Source organism: Ascidiella aspersa, chromosome 6 (genome assembly GCF_963924565.1).
Source record: "Ascidiella aspersa chromosome 6, kaAscAspe10.2, whole genome shotgun sequence".
NCBI lineage: Eukaryota > Metazoa > Chordata > Ascidiacea > Phlebobranchia > Ascidiidae > Ascidiella > Ascidiella aspersa.
Genome location: NC_139452.1, coordinates 9,146,496 through 9,168,846, shown reverse-complemented (window position 1 = coordinate 9,168,846; position 22,351 = coordinate 9,146,496). Strand labels below are relative to the sequence as shown.

Sequence of the window (22,351 nt, the reverse complement as noted above, 5' to 3'; positions counted from 1 at the left end):
TTTTAATTTCCAAAAATATTTTATGCTACTAAACCTCACCTCAAACGAAACAACTTTGATACTTCATCGCAATCTTCGCCAATTAACAACATGCGCTTAGCTGCGTAAGTTGTTCCTATTGAAGTAAAATGAAAACAAGCAAACATTGCATGAGGCAGTCATTTTTAATCGCGACGCAGTAAAGTGATAAAACTCGGTAAAATAATGATTTGTACAAGAGATGGCAATGCACACGACGAGGAGACGCCCAGTTATGGTTGGCAGGTTTGTGAGGCGCTGGCCCAAGAAGAAAAAAAAAACACAAAAGTAAAAAAATGCAACAGAGTAAATTATCAATGCGCTATACACCGGTCGACGGTCGCCGAACCGAGTTGAGCGCAAACATTTGGTCAATTTCACAAACGGTTAAAACGATTTATGTTGAAAACGAACACGTATAATAGGCTCTGCGCGAACGTCAAATAAATTCGGGACTAAACAGTCGCAAACATAAACTGAAACAAATGTGGAAACGGTGAAAAGGTGAGCAAAAAAAGAAGAAAAAAACACCTTTAGGGCGCGACCGGTATCCTCACACCTGGCGGTGCGCTTGTTCGCTGGCAGTGCACGCGTCGCTGTTTCAGACGGTGTGAAAACACTGAGACTGGCGCGCGACAGAATTCGGGACCGGCTCTGTGCGCCTCAGAGGTAGTTCCGTGCCGTGGGAAAACGGCCGATGACGTCATACGCATCATCATGACGTCACCGAATAATAATAGTGGCAATTATTCGGCAGGTGTTGTATTTAGTAAGACTAATTTAGCTACAAATGCCTAAAAAACAAAACTAACCAGTTAAAATGTGCTATTTTTCGTAAGGTGTTTTATTTAAAGTAGTTTATTGGTAAATCGCTGCAGTTAAAGACTAAGCATCGCGCACATGATGTTTTAAAACACCCGTGCACCAACACTGATAGGTCGTTACGTAACATTCGAGAACGCAAACTTGACGTCACTCGCGTTGTCAACGCTGTCGTCGTCCAAAAAAAAAAAACGACATAAACGAGACATTAAAAGCACCGAAAATAGAAATCAAACACGGCAAACGCTCGAGAAAGTGGGGTAAAATAATAACAACGAGAACAATAGATATGTGTACACTGGTTCACGCGCGAAAAAGTCAAAAGTGCCCACACGGTGGCGATAAGGCGCGCGGCGGCAGAGCTCCAACTCGGAGCGCTGCAGCTCGGTAGCGCCCTTTAGCGGATCGACGCCGAGGTGGTTAGCGAGCGGTAGGTGGCGCCAGGCAGATCACGTAGAGTTGTGTTGCTGGGGCTGTTGCAGGGGTGGACTGGATTGCTTGAGGGGTGAGTTGTTGGGGTATTGGGCGAAAAGTACTCCCTGTAAATAAAGCATTACATTTAAAACATCACACCTTGGTAAAATTTCACACCGTGACCCAATGTTGCAATGACTTAAGTCAAGTACTTGACTGCACTACGTCACTGTTTTCTTTCGGACAAATGACGGGGTTAAAATTAGATCTTTTTATTTATCCCTTTTTATAAAATTGGTTTGGGTATTTTTTACACAAACAATTTGCTTGCTATGTTGCGCTTATGTTTTTTTACTTGAATTATTGCTCATAATCGGACGAGTTTACCAGTTTTACTAATTTATAATAAATTATTTTTATGACAAAGATTGGACTTAGAATTGGCTTGTTATTAATTCGAAAAGACTTGACTTGAACTTAAGTTATTTTACGAATTACTTGACTGGGACTTAAGGTATTTCAAATGACTTGTAAACAACACTGCCGTAACCCGAATGGGTCTCTACCGGCAATTGTATTCAATATGTGGGACCTTTAAACAGTATTATTTTTGTTTGTCATTAAATACCAAAAAAGGCTATATAGGAATATTTTTTTGTATATGTTAGTTTTTTACTGTAATACGATTAAAGTAACTCGAATTACCTGGTAGGTTATCCCGTTGACTTCCACCGACATATCGATCGAATCGGCCGATGACACGTCATTCATGTCGCCTTGCTTGCCTGTGACGAAACAATTGGTTAGGATTATGACGTGAACGAATCATAAAATTTAGGACAATCAAATAATTGAGTAGTTATTGCCAACCGCCATGGTATTTTTTACAAACTATAGGTGATGAATATTTTCCGACATGAAAAGGCTAGTAAAGCAATATATTTTGAATGTTTTTAATTCTCGACAATGATTAAATCAATCGTACAAAGTACTCAACATAACAATTTGCAAATTTAAAATGAGTGACAGAAACAGGACAAAAACTTGTACTGAGTAGACAGGTTGCTTTTGATTCAGAGGTTCGAACTCAATCGAATTTTTTGTGCGTCATCACGAAGAATAATTTCTCTGCTTTAAATCGAGGTTATATTTTTAAACATCAACTCACCTCGGTCGGACATGGACATCTTGAGTGAAGATCTGGATGAAGAGGAAGATCTTCTTTGCACCTCGGGACTAAAACGACGGCTGCAAAAAGGGAAGAAATCAGTTTCACGTGTTTTTTGCCCGAGTGAGATTTTTTAAGGTTCGTCAAAAACCGGCAACCAATTTCAGCTGAGTTGTTTTTCGACAAAGTGACAAATCGATAAAGAGTCGAACAGATATAGAGACATCTAAGCGAATTCGTTAAAAACGCATAATTAAAAGCGCACACGTTAGAATCTTATGTGCTTTCAGTTTAGAATAGGTTTATCAAATACAGTCGATTCAGTCTTTTTTTAGACCCACAAAAATGCATAGTTCTTCATTATACGCCCAACTGGATTAATCCTAATATAATAACTTATTTCGATTTCACAGACTCAGCTCTCTAGCTGTTTTGTAACTGAAAGTGCATTTTTCAACTCGTCGCCCACCTTGCCGCCTGCTCGTCCTCGTAGCAGATCTTCTTCTCCGGGGGGAGTTCCCCTTCTGAGTAATCCGAATCGACTTCCTTCTTTAGCGACATCTGGTGTTGGGCCGCTTGCTGGGCCGCGTGCTGCGCTGCCTGGTGTGCCGCGTGCGCCGCCTGTGACGTAACAATGACGTTTAAATAATTTGTGGAAAACAAACGAATGTAGCACTTTGTGTAGTACAAACTACAAACCAATTAAATATTAGATCAAATATAAAGATATACAAACAATGACATCGCATTTGTCTTTAAAACAAGTTAGTACTAAAGACATCAAGTTGACTGCGCATCTTTAATATAAAAACATCTTTAAACTCTTGGTAGAGTGTAAAACCCTTTATATGCGTTTTATCTATAAGCGAATTATGAATAGTGCAACCAAGCTCATGCGACAACAAACTAAAGCAATTTAAATCATAAATGCCAAAGATTTGACAAGGCCGTCGTTTAAATGCGCACACATTCTAAAAAAGTTATAATATTTTTTTAGCTACCTGTACAAAACACTCTTTGATTATAAATTAATATATACAGAATCACAACATGGGGACACTTACCCTTACTTTTGCCTGATTCTGAATGCTTTCAAGCGCAGCCATGGCAGCAACATGCTGTGCATTTGCGGATTGCAAAAGCTGCTGTTGCTGGGCGATCAGCTGCTGGGTTGGCGAGTTAGGCAGCAGCCGGTCGTCGGCTTGGCCTGTGTGACGAAACAATCGAGTTGTTATGGTTTAAATTTAAAGATTACCTATAAGTTGATATGGCCTATTTAGGTATTGTCCAGTCATTTGCAGAAAAAAATGCTCAAAAAGTGTACATACGGCGTGCCTTCACCTAATTTATGATGCGTTATTTTTTTTACTTGTCTCGTTTTAAAAAACAAACAGCAGCCAAAATGTAGTAATGTCTCTGTTAATATAACATTGAAAAACACAGTCTATTAGTCAGTACAGTAGTCCAATAGAGTAATAGTAAAATATATAATGGTGGTGCACTACTGATTATAATTTGCAATGTATTGTTTATATTGAATATGGTGGATCAGATTGACTAATTATTTCATAACACTAAACGTTTTTATGCAGATCACTGTTTATTTTGCGGATTCTCAAAGCGTTGTTTGCTTAACAAATGTCGATCTTATTCGCGGAAAGTAAATGAGTTTATCTTGTCTCAGATCTTGACGCTGGCTGAGTTTTCGCTTTGGCGTTACAAAAATAAAAGGCCTAAAAGTTCCCTCTCACCGTATTTTGCCGCGATCGATGTCAATTGTCCGAGACCGTTGTGTGGGGGAAAAGCGAACTTCTGGGGGGTCAGCATTGCGGCGCCGTTCGAACTTGGCGGGTAGGAAAACATATGCGAGCTGAAATTCCAATCAGGACATTCTTATTTTATTTAGAACAACATTGATTAATTATATTTTATTGTTTTAAAGAAATCCACTGAAATACAAACAAGATTACTTAAAATAGATCATGAAGGTTGTCCTTTGATTCACTTTTTTATAGTCACTTAGTATTGAAATTAAAAATGCCAAAACGGAAGAAATAAGTTGTAGCACATTTCTATCTTTATGTCGATCAACATTGACCTACAGGCATAGAATGAAAAGCCGTGTTGAACAAAACAGAGTTTCTGGTTAATCACAATTGAACAAAACCTGCGTTAAGGCTTTGCAAAAGTTATCCCAATAAGTTTCAACAGTAAATGTTGGGTACCTGTAACTTGGCCGTCTGCCCTCTCTTCGATTTCCCTCGATGGCTGCTTGCAACTCCGATGGACATGACAGCTTCTCCCTCTCGCATTCGAACGGGTAAAGGTATTTCATGTACCTGAAACACAGAGTGTCATGTGTTGTTAATTCGCATGGACAAGCTATGTTCGGATTGCAAGTCGGTGCCAAAAGCAACCAACTGTAAAATCGTTTTTAATATACACGATTATAGCAGATACAGTACATAAGACAAAGAATAATTATGCGCTTTTCAGTGTGCTTAAAAATATAAATACCAATGGCATAGAAGTAATTCAACCTAAATCAAGTATCATATTTCTACTGTTTTTAATGATATGCAGGGTGTAAAAATCTATACAAAAGCCTTGTGTGTTCCCCGCATACAACCAATCTTTTCAAGCATAATGTCGGTTAATGCTCTCGTTTAAGCTGTTCAGTCACTGATGCCTTGGCAAGGTATTGAATGCACGAAAGCTCATGCAACCTTACTCGCAGTCACCGCAGGTATTCGCTGCGTTATTCGGGGTTCCGCCATTTTAATTTACGTCAAAGCTTTCACTCGAGCGGCGCTGTGCATGCTGTTTGCTTTTCGGCTCAATTCTGCTTAAGTGGCAATAGGCAGCAATAGGCTAAATATAGAAATGCATTCGAAAACCGCCGCATTCCGAAGGCGGTTTAACTTAATTAAACAGCACCGCGAAAACGGTATCACGCTACTAAAGGTTTGCTGAAGGCCGACTTGTTAATTTGGAAAGGTTTGGCGATACGGCGGTTGCCTCTACTGCTCAGGATTAAAGTTCGCCGAAACTTGATCGTTGCCGTCATGGGATGTAATTGAGTGGGCTGACAGGCAATTTATCAACATTTATTTGCTATTTGCTTATCTTGACACGAAAACTCATAGCTAAAAGTCTGTTTTGCTTTTAGCCTTCAGTAAAATGCTGGTATATAAAAGGCCATTTTAAGCTTGAAAACGCCTAATGCGGGATTTCCTCTTGGATATAATTCAACTCAACTACATTAACTGGTTCGCCTTCTTTCTAGTTGCCAGTAACAAATCGGCAGTTATTCAACCAATACCTTCCCTAATCAGCTTACACTGTATATAGGATTGTATAGCTCGAACATACTTTCGTTCAGGAAAATAAAGCTTTGAAACCAAGCACAGAGGCATGCGAGGGCAAATCTATAAGCCGTTGCTTTTTGAGTTGGTTGTTATGAGAAAACAATTAACAGAGCAAGCGAAGCCCATTGATCTTGATATGTAGTCACGCTAATTTATTTGCCTAACTTTATCACCGAAAAAGCAGATCTTACAATTTTAACTCTATCCATCATTCTACTTAATGTAACCGGGCAAAAACCAATTCATTCATATCACATTTTCCCCACTATTATTACAGTTTTAATCCAGACCAAAAAAGGCATTTTGTTCTATGTGCTGTTTTCGCAAGCTGCTGACAAAAATACATTGCCCTTAGCTTGCATCCCACCGTGCGTCAACTTTTGTTTGCAAAAACAAAATAAAAAAAAAGATTTAAAGGCGGGAGATCTGTACCGATCCTGTAGGTTGTACTTACTGGGTCCGCAGGGTGAAAGCAGCGCTGGTGATCGAGGATGGAAGATTGAGTCCCTTGGTAATCTCCCTCCAGATCTTCTTGTTGATGACCTCCACCAGTCCTCCCTTCTCCACCACGAGCTTGTAGAGCTGGTAAAGATCCAGGACTTGCTTGGCCATGATCGGGATGCGGTTAACGGGAGTTCCTGGTGAAAAAAGCGGGGTTTACTTACTTCAAGTTTTTGTACCTTGGAAACTTATTTTAACTGATTAGATATTTCTTTAGCTTTGATTGGTTTTGATACAAACATAAAATAAGGAAAAAAAAGTATGCAACTGGTTTGGTGTTATTATTATGTTTATACAAATTGTTATACATAAATAGACCCTGAACTGTGTAGAATATTTATATTTGTCTGGGGATTTGAAAAAAAAACAAATGTGATATATTCTCACCGTAAAACCTCGAGTAAACAAAATCTGTTCAATCCTATTTTATTTGTTTTTTCGCGTTTTAAAACTTCACCATATGATAGCACGAGAAAGAAAAGTACAACGCTGAAAGCCGATAACACCTAATTTCAGCTCTGCTTGAAAGTTGCACAATCGCAAAACTATAGGCTGCAACAAAAACGAAGGACACCGGCGGTGCGTGAAAAATGTTGCCACAAAAATCCGAGCCGCATAATTCGCCCGGAAAACAAACCCTCCTCGTTCGGCCTCCCACGGTTTAGAGAAATTCCGCGCGAGTGCTAGATCGGGTTAATCCGCATTTATTGAGCATCGGAAACCCGAGATGAGGTGTGCGTTCTAAATCATGCAACACACAACTAGACAACACGATGCTGCTAGGACCCAGCCATCGGTTAGCGATACCCTTGCATTGCAAAGGAGGGCCGACACAGTTCGTCGATAAGACCACCAAAAGCTTGCCTTTTATCTTGCCAGCTCCTTGGGTGTTTGTCTCTTGTAACGAGTGTTAACTTAATCGCTATTTTTAGTCGTAGGAAACGAAGGCTTGGTTGGAAGACAATGGGAAACGTGATGACACTCTTGTTGGAATTGAGGCTTTTTACATGGTTTCCGTTTGTACAGGCTAATTTTGTTGCAAGAAATTTAAGCATTATTTTCCCTATAGCTCTTATCTGGTGCACTTTTTAGGAATTACCAAATAACGAATCCCTGATGACAATCAAACGTAAAAACTATAACATCACAAAATAATTTATTTGGTAAAACTTATTTCCATCTTTATATCTAAAACTCATAAAAATTATTTGTTTAGGGAAACCGAAAGTAAAAATGCAGGTTTGTTGCCAAAAATAGAATCTAAATTTTTTTAAATGCTAAAAGATACGGTAACGCGTTTAACTTTACTTATCCAGAAAAAAAGTCCAGAAGATATAAAACAGTCAATCACAATAAATAATACTAAATGATAAAAAAAATAAAACATTCACTAACGCCACCCAAGCGTATCACACGAAACCGGGCAAAACAACTTTTTTGTCGACAGTATAGCGGCTTGATCCAAACGAACCCCGACAAGGGTCGCCCCAGTGGGGGTTCAGACCCCTAATCCCCGATAGCCGGGTATCGACGCATTATCGCCAGGATCGCAAGATAAGACAAATCGCGTCGGTCGCGCTTCGTCGAGCGCTTAGGTCAGAAATCGAATCCCCTTGTTTGAATTCGTCGAATAAAAACGGGAGAATATTTAGGGTTCCGTGGCAGGGGGGTCACGGCGCCGTCGCTGACCCCTTCACAGGGGGCGGGCTAATGAGTCAGGCGCCGCACAAGTCGGAGCGAAAAACAATCGCGAACCGGCGATTGCTTAATCCGTCGATAAGAGAAACCAGACGAAATTCGCTTTTTCTTCGATTGAAAGCAGTTTTAGACGAAACGCGCCATTTTGTTTCATTTTTTGGCTCAAAGTCGACCACGATCAGACGCTTAAGGGGAATGCGGAACCTTGGAGCCTGCTTACTTTTGGGATGGGCACAATTTTACAACCCGATTAAAAACATGTTGCGCTTTCTATTGATTTAATGCTCACGGTAATTTTACCTATAAAATGATATCGATGGTTGTAAAAAGTTTTATTACATTTAAAATACATAAAAGTTAGTTGGGCTGTTTTGAGAATTTTATTGGTAACCTTTAAAAAGAAATGGATTGAGAACCACTTTTGAGATTAACCCGATTATCATTGTGAATGCAATTTTACGCGTGTTACCGAAATGACTTTTTCTTTGCATTTTTGCGCTATAATATATATTATCTGATTTGATATTCAGTTTAGAACGGTTCTTATTCACTTATATTTACTCTTATTCACCCAGATGTACTCCTTTTCACCCAGATTTTTTTTTTTAATAAAAGACGAAAGATTTACACGTTATGAATTGAGACCAGAGCTTGCACAGTTTATCTGAAGTGGTGAGACCAGAAACAATCGATTCCAATATGCCCACGTTAATCCATTTACGCTTGTCAGCCGGCATCAAAAACTACAAGCAATGCCGCAAATTAACAGAACGCGATTCCAATTCAGAAAAAAAAACAGAAAGTGCGCGCTCTAATTGATAATCCGCGTAAGCGCGCGCCCTAACATAAGGAACAGAACGCGATTAGGCGCGACGCGGCCACCCCGGGCGGCGCCGCGGTTTGATTGTTACGTCAATATCAAACTTAACCCGGCCTTTCTACAAAGTAGCGGCGGCGGTATTTCTGGAGCGCCCAACTTGACTCGCCCAGTCAGCCGAATCCAACCCAATCAAACCCGGCTCCGGGGTTCTACTAAGCCCCCCTCCGCCCCCCAAACCCCCTATAGCGCTCTTCAAAACCCCCATTTCGATCGCGCCCCCACCCCTGATGTGTTTAGTTTATATTTCGTGGGCGGCGCTCTAAAAAGGTCGGCCGGCATTCCTTAATGCGGTGGAATTTCATAAAACAGCTCACATAGAGTCGATTCGCCCCTAAACAGGCGAAGTGATTATGCGCAAGCGGCAGCATTAAAGCACAGACCACCTTTCTAGCCTGTTTGTTTTGTTACGCAAGCGGCAAAGAGCGTAAAAAGGGGCTCACCTCGTTGTAAACCGTGGAAAAATTTCAGGGGCGAAACGCCTTTAATCGGGGGGTCGCCATGAATGGTGGGCTGGGAGTTGGGGTTGGGGATGAGGGACATGGGTAAGGGTGAGACACACAACCGGGCAAATAACGAGTGCTGTCCGAATCGGGATTGTCTTTCTTTCGACAAATTGCCAGAAACCCGATCTAATTGAGCGGGATTTCACGGCCGGGCGGCGCGCGCACTGAACCGCGACGCCCGCCTGTGCCCGCGCGAATTAATGTCGGACGAATTAAGACCCCGGCGCCGCGTATGGGTGCCGATCGGGGGCCTGTAGGGGGTACGCTCGGCCGGGCACCTAAGTGCCTTTCGCGAATGAGTTATGGCACTTTCGAGAGCGGGCTGGGTTGCGCACAAGACGGTTGATTTAACCTTTTCGTTTGGTCGCGGCGCCAACGCTGCCTTTGCTGGCCCGTCGCTGCATTCTAACAGCCGCTCAATCACCAGCGCGACGCCATTAACTGCGCACAAACAAAACGCGCACGCGTGCACGCACACACAAGCAGAGGTCGAGAAATTCGTCTTCGAGCCCAAATTTAATTACGGCCGCGTCATGTACACCGTCGCCGAGTATGTGTGTGTGTGTTTTCCAAGTGTGCAGGCAAAACATCGCGGCGCGCCATTGTCGACGTAAACAGGCATTGTCTTTCGGCGAGCAACGAAAGCGACCCGCGGCGGTGTCGCGTTCCGACGGTGGCCCCAGGTTCTTGTTCGGCCGTTTCGAAAAGCCAATGGGCGACTATGACGTAACACTAGACTATTCCGGTTTTAAATTCAAACAAAAACAATCGTTTAATTTGCTTATTGGTGCTATTCCAAATACAGAGGTTTCGAACAAATTTGGCACCCGTGCATTTCAAGGATATAGTTGCGAATTGCGTAAGGGTAAAACAATAGGCATAAATATGCTGTCCATTACGTGCTGTGTCAATTGTATACCTCAGTAGCTGGTAAAACGTTTAATTAGTCTGTGCTGTCATTTTGCTAACACTCAAAAACTTGGGGACTGACTGAAATAAGTATAGTAGACGAGATAGAAAGCAGCCGTGTTTAATAGCTTTTGCGGCGTTAGCTTGAAAAACAATGCATAAAACAGTGAAGCGGCCTTCTTAATTGCATTGAGGAGTGCTTCTGGCCCCGCCAGGCCCACTCTTGCCGTGGGGGCCGGGTTTCATACGCGGGGGTGATGGGGGGTGAAGGGGCGGACAGACCCGGCGGCGCCGGCGGGCTGCAACTCGATAAATCGCGTGTTTTGATAGCGCGCTGCGATCATGTATCGGGGCACAACAGGCCGCTTCGCGCACCGCTGAGCGCCGAGCTGATTAAAATTGCGGCAACCTTTTCGACGAGTCGCCGTCCCCGTTTTTCAGGAGTGACGTCATCGCTAATTGATTGCGTTTTGTTTCCAGGCGCACGCACACACGCGGAGATTCGTCCTTGGACGTTCCCCGGGCGTTAATAATGCATGGCGCGAAATGGCCCCACTGTCCAGATAGAGGTCTTGTCGGCAAACTGTTGCTTCCGACTGTCCAAACAAGGTGCTGCAATATTGATGGCGCTAATGCAAACAAAGAGACTTGTGCGAGAATTCCCACACAACCCAGGGGGGAGTCCCCTGTCTGTTTGCGATTTTCCTGTGACGTCACACCTTCTGTTTACATTGGTGTGGCGGCCCGTGTTACAAAGTGGTGCGGTAGACCACAAAACTAACCGGTGACTTTCGCGACGCGTTTAGCTAAAGTTTATCGGTTTTTAACATTTACGTAACAAGGGTAAGTCTTGGTGTAAATTCTACATTTAGAAATAAAGGGGGGTTTAACGGCGGTTAACCACTTTTTATTATTTTTTTCCACCCCGTAGTTCAAAATAATACTTTCTGAAAATCACAATTAAATTCGCCAAATTTATTAATGCTTTTTTCATAAGTGGCTATTTTAAAAAAACATTCTGCAATATTTACCTCAGAAGTTAAACGTTTTCAAAAATCACAAATTAAGCCGTCAAAATTATGTTTGTTAGATAAATTCCTATTAAAAGACACATTATGCAATACGCCCGGGCCAGCAGCAGGCTTACTCGCTTCAGCGCAAAAACACACACTTTCATCGTGTTTTTCGCCATAACTTACCCCCTACCCCTCCCCCCTGCTGAAAAGCGGAAACCCATTTCGCGTGACGAGAAGACGCCGCAGAAGCTCGAAAATTTCGCCGCTCTGACGTAATACGGCCGCATAAAGGTAAATGCGAAACGAAAAGAAGAGAGCGGGAAATATTCGATGTCGTTAGTTCATACAGTCGTGGGCTCTTCAAACGACTTTCGTCTCGAGTTATATTTTCACCCCGACGCCATCCCCGGCCAAGTATAAGTGGCGAGACCTTTTAAAGCACTGTGGACGGTTGAAAGTGTGGCAATTTAAAAACTGTCAAGTTTTAGGCCTCCACAGGGATTCGTCAAAGAAGGTGGCTTTTTACAAGGCGAAGAATAAAAATGTAAATTTACTTTTTATCAAAATTTTCAGAGAAAAATTTTTAAATAGTTTTTTAGTTTCTTGGTGTGAATTTTGCGCCATTTTAATTTAGAGTTGTGAAAAAGATTTTTTTATTGGGTAGTCCTATTGTGCAATGCCCGGCGTTCGGTTTGGAACGCGTGGTAAAAACACGGGCGAGCATATAAGCGTGGAGCGATCACGGGCAATTATGCGCCGCGGCGAGGCAAGAAAATAGACGAAAAAAAACTGTTAACACACATTTCGCAGCCCCTGAACAAATACAGGCTGCCGGTGCGGTCCAAGGTTAGATTGCTGAGCCGCGTGGAAGCAGCCATGCGAAATCCAGAGGAAACCTTTTAGAGGCCCAAAGGCTTGAATTTTTTATGTTTTTACTTGACTTGGCGCGGGCTCGAAGATTAATCTTCCACATGTCGTCGAACATCGGCGACGGGGTTAGATTTTTATCCGATCTGCCCCCTCGAAATTCGACTCTAATCCGGGACCCGAGGGTGATCGTTGGGGCGGAAAAAATCGCAGCGATCAAATCTCTGGGGCCGAAATTGTTGCGATGTAATTTCTGGGCGGCTTTTCCGCACATGGGTACACGCGTAAGGCGAATGACTTTATCCGTGACAGCCAGATTCGGCTTTGCTATAAATGGGTTTATTTTCGGCAAGCTCTGGCCCGTTTGTGACGTCATATTATGTCAGGCCATGGGTCTTCAACACAATATTTTGTTTTGTGCCGGTTTTTCGACTTGTTTACTGATGTCTAGCATGATCTCGACCAATTGTGTGTTTAAAGTTTGTAAAGTCACAAGACCACGTATCCTTAAGTGAATAAATTTTACAACACACTATTAAAGTCATTTTTTATTGACTTGCCCCGAATTTTAAGATGTGCTTTAGTTATATATTTAAAGCTAATAATGCAGATATGAAGCAATGACAGTGGTTTTAAACGGCAAGCAAAGTGAATTGATAAAACTTGTAACTTAGCGTACGTTAAGCCCATAGCGTACGTACCCTTTTTCAGCCCCAAAATTATCGCAAATTATTGCGTCAAACGCTTGGTGGGCTGACTTTAAAATGCAACACAAGAGATTTCTTACCTCGCTTCTGCATGAAGCTGAAGAGCTCGTCCAAGAATTCCTTGCGTCCGAAGTCGGCGTCGATCTCATACAACTGCAATACAAAGGGAGGACTTATTATTGTTCCAACGTTCCAATGAACAACATGCATTATCACGTCATAATGGTTGAACAATATTTAGAATGTATTCTTAAGTTTTAAGCTGTTCACTTACAACTGAACGCTTATGAGCCATCATTCTTTTCTCCTTATTTTGCATTTGAGAAGGGGTTTCAAATCAAGGATAAAAAATGTATAACCCTTAAAGATAATACATTAATTAATTGTTCTTTCGGCCGACATGGCAATTTAAATAAGTTGTTTGCTGTTTTATGTACAATTGCTTTTATTTCTACATTTATTGACGGTAAGTTATGTTGAAGAACTGAGATTGAAAAGGGTTATTGATAAATGGGTCTGATTGTGGACATTAAGAAAAGAGCCGTCTGTTGTTGTTTTTGCTTTTTTTTGGTGAGTAACAGTATAATTATTTTTGAAACAAACACTCGGTCTATTAATCATCTTTATTTGCCTGGGTATGCTTTAACGTTTAAGCATTTTACCCGTGCAAAAATGGAAGAAAAATAGCAACCCAACGAACCATACTATACAGATTAAAAAGCTGCCCACGCGCTCAACGCTTGACGCGTTATTTGCTACTCGTGTTATTTGCTACTCCCCTTAAAATTACGAAGGCATCGCTGCCGCGAACTTAATTAAATCATCGAGTGCCGCTCGGGTTGTGACGTCACAATGTCGCGGGCATTCCTTGTCAGTCGATTGTCGCTCTTTGTTGCGTCGACAATCGCTGTCGTCGATTAGGAAGAGCCCTAAGTGGCCCGTTTGCCGCGGCCGCAAATAGCCCACGTTTCTTCCGCAATAAGAAAAAAACGAAGAAAAAAGCGGGAAAAAGTGTTTTCGAGGCCTTCTCAACGAGATTAATTACATCTGGCCGAAAACTTAAAAGGTCGCTTACACAGAGGCCTGTTTCGCCCTTTAAGTTTACGTTTTCTTTCAACCATATATGATGCTGCACAAATCACTAATTTGACACGGAGAACAATTACTATTGAAAATCTTTAAAATTGACAACTGAAACTTTTATACATTTTTAACCGTTTAGTAACCAATTCAGTTGACCAAGGAAATTTCTTATTTGTAAGTTTTGTTAAAAATGCGATTTAGACGATTGTGTGTGATTTAAAACATTTTCAATGTATTACAATTATATTTAATTGTTAGTGTTAACTAATTATAAACTGTCCAATGGATAATAAGATGCGCATTGCTGGTAAAGATTGACAGTGGTACACGTGATGCACACGGCCTAATTCCAACGTCGTGATTGCATTGGCCGCAATTAATTCATTAGTTTGCCACGATAGGTCCAAATCAAACTATCGGGATTCGCTTCTAATGAACGAATGCATTAGAGATTTCGCGTTAATGGCAAGGCTTGTGCACTCGTGTAATTAAATTAGATAAAAACCGCAGGTAAGTATAAGCTTATTAGACGAAGAGTAGTTAATGTATTAGAATGTGATAGGTATTGTTCTTAAGTTTTTGCTTTTCAACATACTACAAGATGTTTTACTTTTATGAAAACAGTTGTTTTCTGGCGCTTTTTTTTCTGGCAAAAGAGGAATTCTAACTATATATATACAAAATTTTACTAACCACAAAACAGCAAAAAACAGCGTGGGCCGCCTGCGCGCCCAGCACCCTCAGTGTTTCAATTAAATTTAGTCTCCCGGTCGGACAAAGGAGGGCTAAATAAAACACACACGCGCGCGCACTTGTAAGAGCTATAGGGGGAGGGATAACTGAATACTTGTATAGGCAGCCAGAGCATTAATTGTTTTGCGCCGCAGCGCAGCGCTAAAGTTTAGAGTCGGACACTTAATTTCGATCAATATCCGAGGCGAAAGTGTTGAGCGATCGAGGAGGAGGCAGAAAGAACGTCGAGTCCCGTCGAAATCGCCACTCGAATCGGCGAGAGTGACCGTCGGCCGTTCGCCACACAATGGCAACTTATCGATCCGGGGCGCGGCCCAACTTGATGATAAAAGTTATAAGGCCCCCCTACCCCCTTATTTAAACCCCTTAGGAGCACACGCACACATACACACGCACGCATACGAGGCTGAACATCTGTGGGCTCGAGTGCTTTGTGATGTCTCTCGAAACGACGAATCGCGCGACATAAGAGCCTCCTGTATCGAGGCGGGCCTCCCTTATATACCCCCCCCCCCCCCATAACTACCCGACTGCGTTGGAATGAATTGCGAGGCGACCATCTTGTACAATTGCGCAATGCTCCTTCCTGCTTTGTGAGTTTTCAAGAAAAATAAGGTACTCCTAGTTTAGTGGTTCCCCCCCCCCCCCCGGTGTGCAGCGGCATTCTCGGGTATCATTTTTAACGCTCAAGGCTTCCGAGAGATATTTCAAATTCTTTAGGAATCCAATTTTTGCTCTATTGGTAAGCTACTATATACAATTTTTTTTGTACGACAAAAGTGCAAAAAATTAAGGGTTTTTCAACGTTGTTGCACAGTTAATGTGCTGTTTCAATATCGTTTATTGTAACGTTGCAGTTAATCACTTCTGTATGGGTGCCGCTAGCGAAAAAAGATTGCAAAATCCTGCCCTATAGTATATTTTCCAACTGACTATGATGTACCTAATTACGTTAGCTTAAAATAAATTTCGACCAGCGTTTTTTTGTTCGTTTTTGTTTGGCAACCTGTGCAGTGATTTGGTCATCATCTTTTAGTTACACCAATATATTTGAGTTGCCCCATAAAATGTTCTCTCTGCCCCCTCCAATTTACTTTGCTCTTCGAAATTAAGTTATCTGTACAACGCGCCATATAGAATAAAGTGTGATTCGACAAGTGCGACGCGCTATCTTAAAATAGTCGAAATAAAGGGAGACGCTAAAACGTGTGAAATCCCCTCGGTTTTCGCTTTCCTGTTGACATTTTTAGGGGTGTGAGTAAAGCGCCGCTTGCCGCCTCTGATGGCGTTTTTTGTTTACTTTTTACAGCCGCTGGAATACACGCGCAACACCTGTGCTTGCCTCAAAGGTTAAACACCGCAGCCGCTTGAATGGAAGCCGCGAAAAACGTCAACATTCGCTTTCGGCGATCAAACGGCGACATTGTCACGATTAAAAATAATGTCGTTCGAGCCGAAAAGCTTTCTCGTTCGTCTCGCTCAAGACCGGCGAACGTAAATAACGAAATTCGCGTAAAGCTTACAGACACATCGGCGACACAAGTTGGAGGGGCCACGCCCGGTCGGCCGCGTATGCCCCAGGCCATTAGACCCATTTCTTCGGGGCCACTTAGATATCAACGCAGCGAAGCCCCGTTCACATATATTTAGCCGCTTTTTTTTCAAATGTGCGCGAAATTTCTCACGATACAGGTCATTCGCTGCGCTCTTCGCTGCGCTCTTCGCAATAGCGTTTCCGAAAAAAAAATTTCCGCCAATCTCCCCAAGAGAGTGTACAGGCTTCAGTCCGCGACCACGATAGCGCCCGATTTTCGCGCACGGCGGCCAATCCAATTTCGCCGACCGCAAATCAGCAGATGCGTCACAGTTTACCTGCTTTTCTTTGAACGCTGCTGCCAAGCGGGCTTCCACTAACGCTTGCCGGATGCGGCCATTTGCGACGCCAACGCGAAAAAACAAAGCGGGCGCGCGCGAATTTCGGGCAATCAGACGCCGCCCATTAATAATTGAGTTTATACGGCGCGGCGGGCAGCTTTCGCGGGTTATAGGGGGTCTTTAAGCGGGGGCGCGATCGGCGCTTATTTCAGCGAAATTGAAACATAAATAAGTGATGGCGTTTCGCGCGCGCCGACGCAATTAAGGCCCGGTGCTCTGCGCGCGGTTTTGCTGGAAAAGGGAGGCCCAAACCCCGCGGCGGTAAATTTGTGGCGCCGATGTATTGAAGTGTCGCATTCGAATGCGGCCTGTGTACGCGCGTGCATTATTGATGCGCGATCACCGGCCGGTCGATTTTTCGCCAATCGCGCCATGAATAAGTGATGGCGCGACAAAATGCAGGTGGTACAGACAAAAAACGAACATAAACACAAGCGCGCGCGCTCTCTATTATGTAGCCAATTCGCTTACAAATCGCGAATCTGATTTCGCGCCCCATCCCTGTCGGCCGCTTATGAATTTTTAATTCCCCCACCCCCCTGGTAAAGCGATTGGGGCGTTTTGGCCGCATCAAAGCCAATCGACCACAGCGCCCCCCTGCGGCGACCGAATCGCTTATTGCGCAATAATTTGCGCGTTTTGCTGCATTTCTGTGTCCAGTGCAGTGGGTCGATTTCGCGCCAGCTGCCCCGGTCGGTCATCGTCACAGTGCCCGTTCAAGCGTCACAATGGCCATTTTACGGCGCGCCCGCTGATTGGCGGAACAAACGGCAATGCAGCGTTGGAACTCATGTCGGGTCTTTACGAGCAATTTACGAGAAAATCTCGCTGTGCAATATCGTTGCACAACGCGTCCCACTAGTAGAAACGCATTTTAAGTGATTTACGACATTTATAAACCCCGCAAATAGCTTTTAAAAGCAGCCCTGCAATTTTACGTTGCGAAGAGTAGATATAGTTTTAATTTAAGCTTCGAAGTTTTGATATTTGATGTGCATATACAGCAAATGAGATTTGCGTATAGATAGCGTTTTATTTTACATAACTATAAAAAATAAGTCAACAAATTCGTGCGACTGATGAAGGCATGGATTTTGTTGTGGCACATTTTACAGCGAGCAATAAAATAGTTTAAGGGGGCGGCTTAATGAAAACACTACTCATTATTCAAGCGTAGCAAACTTTTGAGACAGTTTGAATTTTATATAAAAGTTCGCTGGTCAATTTTTAATTACATTCAAACCAAACCACCCTTCACAAAAATTATCACCCAGCGACTATTTCCAAGCCATCTTTGGTAAACTCCGTGTCCAGTTTTGGGCGCACACGTCCCCTACTAGACTCCATTCGGGGTCTGGTTTTATTGACCCAGGGGTTCGTCTTGTTATGTGGGGTCGGGTTACAAAGCACCCAGGCACTGTCGGCTGGTCAGTGCACCCCCTGACACCTTTGACCCCCAATTAAAGCTGGCGTGCTGGCAAAAGTTTTAATATCCGGTCAGTCGGCGTCTGTCCACTGTTTTCAGGACATAAGGTCAACAGGTGATCTGGTCATTTGACCTCCAAGGTCACTCGAGACGCCCTGGGAAGCACGCAACCTCCTGCCAGCTGCACCGTACGCGCGATTTCTTTTTACTTTTTTCGCTAAATTTTTTTTGGAGTTTTGGAAACGATGTATTTTGGGTGTTTGCTATTGCGGGATGTTTCGCTTAATAAAACAAAACTCCTTAGCGCTCAATGAGAAAATGAACAGTTAAAAAATCGTTGTTTTTAAAGGTTTACAAAAATACCCCGAAAAGGTTTTGATTCTGCTGAGCAAATGACGGAATTATATTAATGCATGTGGAGAAAGTCGAAAAGTCGAAAGGCGCCTAATTGCTACTTCCGTCTAAATTATGTCTAAATTAACCCCACGCATAGGTGGTCTTGTTTTGGTGACCTGAGAAATCTTTTATAATAAAATATCGATTTTTCCAGCGCACATACAACTAAAAGCACACGTCCGCAGGGGTTACACCTGCTTCAATCAATGCAACGCTCTGTAAGATTAGTACAATCTGATGTAGTGAATATGTGAAAGATGATTTCTATTTGTTAGCAGCTGCGTCGACATTTAAATAAGATAATCCAACTGCGATTTTAATAGGTTGAACCCTCACCTATTGTAGATAGTCTATCGATTTATTGAAGCTTTACCTTTCACCCAAATACACAACGCAGCTGCAAATTAAATGGGTCTTATGGCAGGTGGAGAAATCAAGAAAACGCCAGAAACAAAGGTTGTTCTAAAAAGACCGACACGAACAATACTACAATATTTTTAAATTTATCCCCAGAAAATCTGGACGGGCAGCAAACCAACCACAACATTTGTAGTTGTTGCTGCCGTTTAAACCAAAAGCCACGTCGATATGTAATAATTAAAAGCCGATTTGAAATGATTCTCATAAAAGTGAATCAAATATCATACGTGCGTAGTGCGTACTTTTACTGTGCGACTTGTTAAATACTTTAAAATAAATTTATCCGTTTTCATATTATTTGCTCTCGTTTGATTGAATTTTTTGAATCGAAAAGTTATTTACCAAGGAAAAACAAATACGGCAACAAGATAAGAAACGCCTCAACATGTCTTTAAATAGACGCGTGTGACGTAAAAACCAAGAGATCAAGCGAACTGATGACATATTGGGCGCAAGCAAAAAGTTCCAGGCAAGCAAATATAAGTTTTGTGTTCGGCAGCTTTTCAAAAAGCGGCACAAATTAGCCAACACGAAAAAAGCAGTGTACCAAAGCGGGCAACGCGAACAGTACAAGGGGGGCTTTGCGTTACGATTCGGGCGTGTGATATTGGGTAAATAAGATGTCCATTTGGCAAGTGACCCGTAGCCGGGACGACAAGGGGCGCTTGGCGTGGAGCCAACGGTAGGGGGCAGTGGGTAAAGATTAATTCTCGCTCGTTTTTTGAGGGGTGCGGGGGTAAGGGGTAGCGAAGACAGATTGAACTTAATGCCGCCTTATAACAAGGAATGCCGACTTGAGGACTTTAAACGAACGCGAATCCGGGATCTGGGGCGGTTTAAAGCAAATGAACCGGGGGTTGAAGGGTGAGGGGTGAGGGTCGATGATAAGACACCGAAAATTAATTTTCTTTTTGGCAGGGAGATAGGAAACCAAACGTAAGACTGACCGAATCCGACAGACAGCGCGCTTACATTTGGGAGAACGTGGGGTGTAATGTCGATAAGGTGCTATTTCGTGAGTTGTTGACGTTGGTGTTATACAGCATCTTTACGAGGATTACAGTATATATTAACTCGTTGACATGTAGTTTTGTTGAATTAAACGAACCACAACTTTATCAAACAAACTTTAATAGTTAACGCAATCTTTTGGAGCATTGCAAGAATTTGTGATATTGGTTTGTATATACTTTTAAGTTTTAACGAGCCTTTTCCTAACAAAAAACAGTATGAGCTCAACGCTAAGCACATATGTTTATCGGAAACACTGCGAAATGGACTAAAACCTGACGAAATATTTGAAGGATGTTTGAGCTCGAGTTTCTGGCGCATAAACTAAAATAAATCAAAAGACAAAAAAGGGCCGGACTGGTGAGCGACCGTCGGCGAAAGCTATACACGGGAACAAACAAGTGGAAGTGCAAATATGCGGGTGTTGCATTTTGCTGAAAAATAGACGAGAACAACGACGGCATCCCGTAAAGGCCGGGTACCCTTCATATAGCCCGGTTCGTCTTTTTAAAGTGGCGCGCAACTTCGTAAAACAAACATTTCCTGCGCCAGTCTCCCATGACTAAACGGCCGGGATGCGCTCTCGAATAGCATATACGCGCCCTACGCTACGCCTGTGTCGAGCGTATGTTCATTTTTAACCCTTTCAACAGCATCCACCCACCCCCCTCCCCCTTGGGGTAAGATCTGCTCGAAGGGAGCTAAATGAAAGAGAGAGCGGCCGAAAGTGTCCGACGAAGGCATCAGAGTAACTCGATCTGTGGGAGTCGCGCAACCCCCGGGATGCTGGGTAGCGCTGGAACTTGACCCCTCGAGCGGCGAACCGTGGCCGCCGTGTTTTGCTAATCCTGCTTTCTTGTTTATGGAGAACCTTAGGGGGGCTTGGGGTTTAGCAAAGGGGGTGGGGGGGACTCCTCGCTATAGAGTCGATCCCTTATCTCGCCGCGTATAGTTTATGTACACTGGATCGAGAGGAAGTTGAACGGAGGGTCCAGGGACCGTCGTTGGTATTTTACCGGAGGGGGGCCATGCTGACACTCTCCCTATAGGTTTAATCCGCTTTTCGGACGCCGCAAATTCGAGAACGTGTAACTATAACGGGGGGGTGACGTAATGTTTACGCGGGGTTGCGCTGAAAATCAAGAATTGCGCAACTCGAGGGTACGATGCCCCCCCCACGTCGCACGTGCCCTGCTTGGCGAGGCAGTAATGGACTCCGGTTAGAAGTGAGCTATGGTTTCGAGTCGGCGGTTGTCCGTGCCCGCACCTAACTGCATAACTCCGACAGGCGTCTCCATTTTTTAAGTTGCAACTCTCGCCGTATTCACGTCGGTTTTGTTGAAACCATATGCACTTGCACACAGGGAAAAAAGAAGATCGTTTGGAGTTCTTCTGACGAGTCATGTGTTTGAAAATTGCACATCTCTCGCGTTTTATCGAATAGATTTATACTACCAAGAATTGGGTGCCCAGTTTTACTTATACTCGCATAACATAAGTGGTTAAATCTTGGATGAATCGTTTGGTTGAATCTTCGATTCTGCAAACTAATTGGGTGAAACAACTTACACATTCCGACTATTAACTCGTTTTCATAATGTTTCATAATGTTTTTTAAGTCAATTTAATTTTTTTGGTCAGCAAATGTCTGATGTAACGAATAGAATCGGTAGATCATAACAACTCAAAAGAAAAAGAATTTCAACACAAATGCAACATTCGCGTCTGTAGCAGAGCGTAAAAAGACAAAATGGAGCAAAAAAATAGTCGAAATCGATTGCTGTTCACATTCGAGCGGAATCCGCCAGATTCTAGTGGCTCCGTCCGGGTTATTGCCCTGTCGTTTAGATTTGACGAGATTTGATTGTGCATTCGCGATAAAGGACAGCTTGATATGCGCCGAGGACGAAAGCGCGTGTTTCGGAGGCGAAACAGCAAATAAAAACAATATCGGCAATTCGGTCCCAACGGGACCCTCGCAATTATAAGCCAATGCGCAACAATTAAAGCACGCTTGCCGGCCGGCAAATCGCATTTCGATGCTCCACGGCTGATTTCAAACGATTTCGCCGCCGCAGTTTGACCGAAGCTCGTTTAAACCGCAACAAGGTCGCAAATAGAAAGCCCATTGCGAAGTGACAGAGTGCGCAAAATAATACAGGCCGCTAAAAAATCGATTATAAAAAATGTAGGGCTGCTAATGCAATAGCTTGTTTTCGTGGTTGATTTAATGGGAATTAAGGTGTGGTTTATTGCGTATAGAGTTACGTGTAGGTCATGCAAGTTTCAAATGCAGCTTATAATCCACAGAATGCACACGAAAAAATCGGTGATTAATCACCCGAGCAATGCGAAGAAGCGGCCACTTCACAGGAGTCAAAATAAAATGCGGATTGCGGCCAAAAAACACAGTCGAGAGTTGATTTAAGCGAGCGCCTAATTTAATCTGGGCTTGA

At 43.0% G+C, this 22,351-nt stretch overlaps 1 protein-coding gene across 2 annotated transcripts in view; it reads right to left on the bottom strand.

Moving 5' to 3' along the window:
• Window positions 1–323: 323 nt before the first annotated feature.
• The window catches only part of LOC146139554 (protein dead ringer homolog), a 31,692-nt gene continuing 9,664 nt past the window's right edge, over window positions 324–22,351 (bottom strand). For both annotated transcript variants that reach the window (XM_083391798.1, XM_083391799.1), the window contains exons 5-13: window positions 12,952–13,024; window positions 6,245–6,428; window positions 4,648–4,761; window positions 4,174–4,292; window positions 3,487–3,629; window positions 2,892–3,043; window positions 2,423–2,502; window positions 1,960–2,039; window positions 324–1,379 (exon numbers count right to left, since the gene is read on the bottom strand). In XM_083391798.1, the coding sequence (XP_083247924.1) occupies window positions 1,290–1,379; window positions 1,960–2,039; window positions 2,423–2,502; window positions 2,892–3,043; window positions 3,487–3,629; window positions 4,174–4,292; window positions 4,648–4,761; window positions 6,245–6,428; window positions 12,952–13,024 (1,035 nt within the window). In that variant the 3' untranslated portion in view covers window positions 324–1,289. The remainder of the gene's footprint in view (window positions 1,380–1,959; window positions 2,040–2,422; window positions 2,503–2,891; window positions 3,044–3,486; window positions 3,630–4,173; window positions 4,293–4,647; window positions 4,762–6,244; window positions 6,429–12,951; window positions 13,025–22,351) is intronic.